General features: G+C 48.0%; 1 protein-coding gene across 1 annotated transcript; it reads right to left on the bottom strand.

Moving 5' to 3' along the window:
• Window positions 1–1,776: 1,776 nt before the first annotated feature.
• Window positions 1,777–6,186, bottom strand: Cnpy2 (canopy FGF signaling regulator 2). The gene is made up of 6 exons (XM_041670563.1): window positions 5,881–6,186; window positions 5,220–5,332; window positions 4,973–5,088; window positions 2,595–2,798; window positions 2,270–2,366; window positions 1,777–1,936 (listed from the first exon to the last, which is right to left on the bottom strand). Exons 2-6 carry the CDS (start codon window positions 5,305–5,307, stop codon window positions 1,893–1,895), a joined length of 549 nt encoding a protein of 182 aa, XP_041526497.1. The 5' UTR covers window positions 5,308–5,332; window positions 5,881–6,186; the 3' UTR covers window positions 1,777–1,892.
• Window positions 6,187–6,567: the final 381 nt, after the last annotated feature.

Below are 6,567 nucleotides of genomic sequence, written 5' to 3'. Positions count from 1 at the left end.
GACTGGAGAGGGAGGGGTAGGGGAAGTGGGGGGATGGGGGAGGGAAATGGAAGGAGGTGGAAATTTTCAATAATAATAATAATAAATCCCTGCCAGGCGATGGTGGCGCACGCCTTTAATCCCAGCACTCGGGAGGCAGAGGCAGGCGGATCTCTGTGAGTTCGAGACCAGCCTGGTCTACAGAGCTAGTTCCAGGACAGGCTCCAAAGCCACAGAGAAACCCTGTCTCGAAAAACCAAAAAAAAAAAAAATAATAATAATAATAAATCCTGTTCCACTCCCAGCAACCCCATAAAGCAACAGTAACAACAAAAAGTTGAACCATTCCTTCAGATGCCCTAAGGTATTACTGAGACAAGAATGTTTCTAAACTCTGACATATCTCAACATCGGTATATTTAAGAAGTTCCAAGAGGTAGGTATCTTAGATTTTCCACACTATGTCCAGGACAGAATAGCCTACTAGATTACCAATGGCTTGTGATATGTGAGGGTAAAACCTTTCATGGTAGCCGGGCGGTGGTGGTGCACACCTCTAATCCTAGCAGGAGGATCTCTGTGAGTCTGAGGCCAGCTGGTCTACTGACCAAATTCCAGGACAGTCAGGACTGTTTCAAAGAGAAACTGTCTCAAAAAAGAACAAAAAAATATAAAACAAACAAGAAAATCTTTCCCAGTAAGAAGTGTTTATATGTATGCACACTTTGCCTGAATGCTTGACTGTGTACCACTTGTACACCCGGTGGCCAAAGAGGCCAACAGAATCAGATTCCCTGAAACTAGAGTTACAGACGGTTGTGAGCTGCCATGTGGGTGTTGGGAATTAAACCTGTGACCTCTGAAAGAGCAGCCAGTGTTCTTAACCGCTCCACCATCTGTCCAGCTAAGTGGGAGGAGTATTTCTGAAACAGGGTCTCATTATGTAGCCAAAGCTAGCTTCATACTTGTAATCCTCCTGCATCAGCCTCACAGGTGCTGGCACCTTTTTTTTTTTTTTTTAGTTTAAGTGAATTGTAATTGTTTTTTGTTTGCTTTTTTTGCTTTTGGAGACAAGGTTCCTCTGTGTAGCCTTGGCCATTTTGGAACTCACTCTGTAAACCAGATTGGCCTGGAACTCACAGAAATCCTCCTGCCTCTGCCTCCTGAGTAGGCCAACACTGCCCAGCAGTTTTCCAGGGATGGTTACACGTTAGACAAGTATTTCACCACAGAGAAATCCCATGCAAAAGAAAGATACACTTTAATTGCTGCTGTTCGCATCAAACCCAAAACTTAGGGCTAGCAAGTAAGGCCTTTCATTACGCAACACGCCTTACCTCCTCTGTCCCTATCGGAGAAAGCCCTGTTTTTCAGCTGAGCTGGTCACATCCATTTTCCCCTTCCTGTCTCTGCTCCTGCTGGTCCCTCCATCTGGAAGGGCAGAGGGAAGAATAGTAGTCTGTCTCCATTATTTCCTTCTAGACCAATTCTGAACTCCCACCTCCAACGTCTTCTCAGCACAAACACAAGGACTCCCTACAACCTGTTACGTTCCTCAGCTCACACAGCTGCTTCTTTTCTTCACAGTGCCGTAGCGACCACACACAACACTGAGTACCTATGCTTTAGAGATGGGACAGGATCCCAGAAGACAAGAACTAAAGGGCCAGGGCCTAACTTTATGCTATCCCAATCCCTATACTCTACCCCTCCTTTTACTGTCTCTCTGCAATTCCCTACCTCCAAACCTAACATAAAGGCTAAATTTGGGCATAAAAAGACAACACAGTTTGTAGTTTTGGTTCCAGACATTCTTTCAGTTCATTTCCATAAAAACATAATATAAAAGGCAATGCCGCCATCGTCCCCTCCTGGGGGTGTTCTGTCAAGTTGGTCTCAGCTGCTCCAGTGATTCATAGCTCGTCATGAGATCTCTGCAGGGCATGGTCACAAAGATCTGCAAACAGCACGTAACTGTTTAAAGGGAACGGCTGCTCTCCCACACATACCCGTTCCAAGAGAACACCCCAAGCCAAACCGACACCCACCACCATTCTTCAAAGAACGTGTTTACAAATGACAAATGCCCCCCCCCCTCCCTGCTCTCTCTCCTCTGTCTAAGGCAATGGAGACACAGATTCTGAAAGCTGAGAGGCAGAGAGCGGAGAGAGCTGACTCCAATCCCAGGGAGTGGGAAGCCAGCTGTGGGGCATCAACAGGTGGTGTGTGGGCACACTCTCCTATGTGTGGGAGGGGCCGTGAGCACAGGCAGAAAAGGGGAGGGGCTTACCTGTTCGCTTACTGCAAAGTTTGTCTTTAACGTTGTCAGACTCTCGGGAAAAGAACTCAAGAAGTTCATCTTCGTACTCCTCCACGATACTCTCACACTGTTAACCGAGGGCGAGAGGTGACAACCCTACTCTCCACTTGGTGTTTTGGGGGGCATTTTGTAGGCAAGGTCTTACTAGCTGGCCTGGAGCTCACTATGTGGACCAGGCTACCCTCAAACTCATGGTGATCTTCCTACATCTGCACCTTAAGTGCTGGAATTACAGACATGCAACACCACACCCGCCTCCACCCTCCAACTTCTGCCCAACCATCCAGCTACTCACCGCAAACTTGAGGGTGCCGCTGATATCTGCGTCGATTCGGATGCCCTGTAAGTCTAGCTCACTGGACTCTCCGTTCCGGCTCACAACACGGACGTAGTTCTTGCGGTGGGTGGAAGGGTCAATCTGTTCCCCATACTCCTTCATGCGGTCACACACTTCCTCGAGCAACTCTGTGAGGTGGGCCTCTGAGCGGGCATAAGGTACCTAGAAATACACTCAGCTTTTGGTCACTCCCTTTTACAAACTTACTTTCCCTTTTAAATCTAGCTCAAACAACTCATAAAAAAAAAAAAAGAAAGAAAGAAATCCTTCCTAATAGTTATAGTTTCATGTCTGTCTGTCCTCCTTCCTTTCACACACATATATTTTTGTTGGTCTTCTGGAATAGGGCCTCACCCTGTGGGGTTGACTGGCCTTGAACTCACAGAGATCCACCTGCCTCTGTCCCCAAGAACTGGGAGTAAAGGAATGTACTGCCACTCTGGGCAAATGTACAATATTATTTTACCTGATTATAAAATCCCAAGGAATAACACAGGCACCACTAACTCTAAATTTTAGGCAGAAACCACTTTGATTAACTGTAATCAGCTATGCTGTTTTCCTGTAACTTCCTCAGTTCTGGGGACACAGGTGGCAGACTTCTGTTCAAGGCCAACCTGCTCTATGTGGTTGAGTCCCGGAACAGGCAAAGACAGACCTGGCCTGAAAAAATAAAAAATAAACAAGCAAACAAAAACTGAAGAGGTGGTATAGGTTCTGATAATAGCACAGCAACACCCTTCCCAAGACTGTTTCCTTTTAGGGGCTGGAGAGATGGCTCAGTGGGTAAGAGCACTGGCTGCTCTTCCAGAGGACCTGGGTTCAGTTCCCAGCGCCCACTTGACAGCTCAAAACTGTCTGTAACTCAAAACTATCTGTAACTCCTGGGGATCCGACACCCCCAAACAGATATGCAGGCAAAATACCAAAGTAAAAATAAACCATTTTAAAAAAAGAATATTTCCTTGTATATTACTTAGTAGGTATAACTTTGTGTATGTGTGTCTTTTTTTTTTTTTTTTAATGTTTATTGGTGTTTTGCCTGCATGCGTATCTGTGTGAAGGTGTCAGATCCCCTGAAGCTGGAGTTACAGACAGTGCTGAGCTGCCATGTGGGTGCTGGGAACTAAACCCAGGTCCTCTAAAAGAGCAGCCAGTGCTCTTAACCACTGAACCATCTCTTCAGCCAATGTATGTATGTATGTATGTATGTATGTATGTATGCATGTCTTATGCTTCCAACTAATACACTTCTTGAATACAAATACTTTCTTTAAAAAGATTTTTATTTTATTTATTTATTTTTATTTTATTTTTTTTTTGATTTTCGAGACAGGGTTTCTCTGTGGCTTTGGAGCCTGTCCTGGAACTAGCTCTGTAGACCAGGCTGGTCTCGAACTCACAGAAATCCGCCTGCCTCTGCCTCCCAAGTGCTGGGATTAAAGGCGTGCGCCACCACCGCCCGGCTGATTTTTTTTTTTTATGTATATGAGTATTTGCTTGCATTTATGCATACCGAGTGCTCACAGACATCATAGGAAGATGTCGGATTTTTAGAATGAGTTATGAGTCACTATGTGGGTGCTGGTATCTGAACTGAGCACCAAACAACAGCAAGTGCTTCTAACCACTGAACCATCTCTCCAGCTCCAAGGAAGACTCTGAGAACATGTAAGGGCCACAGGTGAGTACTGCATGCAGGGTTTATGGGGTACTAAGGACCGAACCCAAGACTGCGTGCTAGCGTAGCACGCTCTCATCTGAACTGCACTCCCAGCTGGAAAAGACCTTTTATCCTTTTATAAATAGATGTATGTATCTATACTGCTTTAGTGAAACAAGAGTCATTATGAACGAGGGAAGTGCAGAAAGGGACTGGTCAAGGCTAACTCCTACAGCAGAAATAATGAACTGAGGTTTGGGGCTAGGAGGTACATAGGTTATGAGCTTCCAGCCTCTCCCAATAAGACCAACTGTTCTGTTGTCTGTCTGCGAGGCAGAGTTTCAAGTAGTCCAGGCTGGCCTTGAACTCCTGACCATCCTGTCTCTACCTCCAGTACTACGACTATAGGCACGCAATACCGTATCTGGCATAGAGCCCAATCTTTCAGACACAGAATGTTCTGGTTGGTTGTTTTTTGGTTTCTTTTCTCTTTGAAGACAGTATCTAATTCTGTGGTCCAGACTGGCCTGGGACTCAGGGAGATCCTTCTGCTTCAGCCTCTGAGTGCTGGATTATTACAGGTTATATGCCGCCTGCTTTCTTCACTTCTGAACTAAACCAAGTTCCGAGTTGTAGCCTCGGTGAGCTACTTTATCTGGGGATAGTAAGTTACCTCTACAACTGACTGGCTGCCGTCTGGATTGATCCGGAAGGATCCCATCTGAATGGTCTTCTTGGGGTCCACCCGGGCAATTTCCCACTCTAATTCATCCACCAGAGCCCTGCAAGCTGGTGCCAGGGAAGAGAACAGGGGTGGGGATGAGGAGAATGGGCTCGACCCAGGGACTTCTATCCATCCTTGTCCGGATACCTCCCAAGGGTCGGCTTCCTCCCGCTTCTCCTTGTCCTTGTGCCTTTACCTCCACAGTGTAGATCCTGGCTCCTTCGAGCCCAAGCAGTTCCCAGCAGGACCCCCGAAAGTAGGGCCAGCCAACCCCAGCCTTTCATCTTTAGCGTAATGGGGTCGCTCCACCTGGATTCGTGTGAAAATTGAAAATAAAGCACAGGTGTGAGGAGACAGCTCCATTTGCCCCCTGCCTGCCACCCTCCATCCCAAGGCCTTCAGAAGCCTCGGTGTGATGGGTTCTACTGTCCAGGAAAAGGCCAAACACACACCCGTGGGGCTGAAGTTCCCTGGGAGTGGGAGGGTGGGGGAATGGGAAGTGAGAACTCAGTTCCAGAAACTCCTCCACAGGTGATGGCCTGGTTACTGATATTTCAGCACTGGACGCTGAGGGTTATGCAGTAGCTATCGGATGGAGATTATCAATCGTGCGAGGACGACGGGCAGAAAGGGGCTGCCAAGAAGGCACCATCAGTCAGGCCATGAGGCCAGGGAGAACACTCCATAACTAGGGCCCTTGCGGACCTAGCACCAAGGGTTCCAGAATCCCCATTTCCACTATGTAAGTAGTTCCCGTGCAGACCGGTCCCTTTTCAAATGACTCCGCCATTGCTGTCGCTCAGGTCCATCCCCAACCTCAATGTGCCCACAGCCTCAGACGCTCGCATCTGTCCCACCTCTGCTCCCACGGCCGCCGCCGTGGCTCAGGAAAGCCGCCGGACTCTCACTTTTTGTGGCTCCCAGCCCTAGCAGCTGTCTGGGAGGAGCGAGGCTGTCCCGGTTTCTCCAGAGCGATCCAGCGCCCGCCAGGTCCAGGGTGGCCGGGGACTGCCTGGCCCAGCGGTCCGCACCGAACTAGGGACCTAAGCAGGGATCGGAGGGTGCCATGCGAGCCCCCACGGGAAACTGATCCTAAACCCGCCTCTCCAAACTCTCGCGCGAACAGGCAGCTTAGGAGCGCCTCAGAAGCAGCGAGGACCCCTTGGAAGGTTTAAGGACCCAGACTTGCGTGGCGAATCCGTTCACGTGACCACCCAAAGAACAAAGGTATCCTAGCCGAAGGTGAGCACCAAGCCCAAGTGGTGCGTGGGGATAATGCATCAGTCCGGGCGGGCTAGGACTTCCAAGTAGATGCAATTAGTGAAAGCGAGACCTAGGTTTCACTATACAAAGAGTTTACCGTAAAGGAAACTACACTTCCCAGGAAGCACTGCGAAATCAAGCTTCGACCGTAGCTACAGGTCTTTTTGTCTTCTTTCTTTCTTTTTTTTTTTTAAACTAGTTGTTAGATTCCTCTTGTGCCATATTAATAAATTATCGTGACTAGGTATGTATAGGGAAAATTACTTTTGGTACTATCTGCC

The sequence above is a fragment of the Microtus oregoni genome, unplaced genomic scaffold, assembly GCF_018167655.1.
Source record: "Microtus oregoni isolate MIOR12 unplaced genomic scaffold, Mior012 000001F_ref0000356, whole genome shotgun sequence".
Lineage (NCBI taxonomy): Eukaryota > Metazoa > Chordata > Mammalia > Rodentia > Cricetidae > Microtus > Microtus oregoni.
This window is presented reverse-complemented; position numbering and strand designations above follow the sequence as displayed.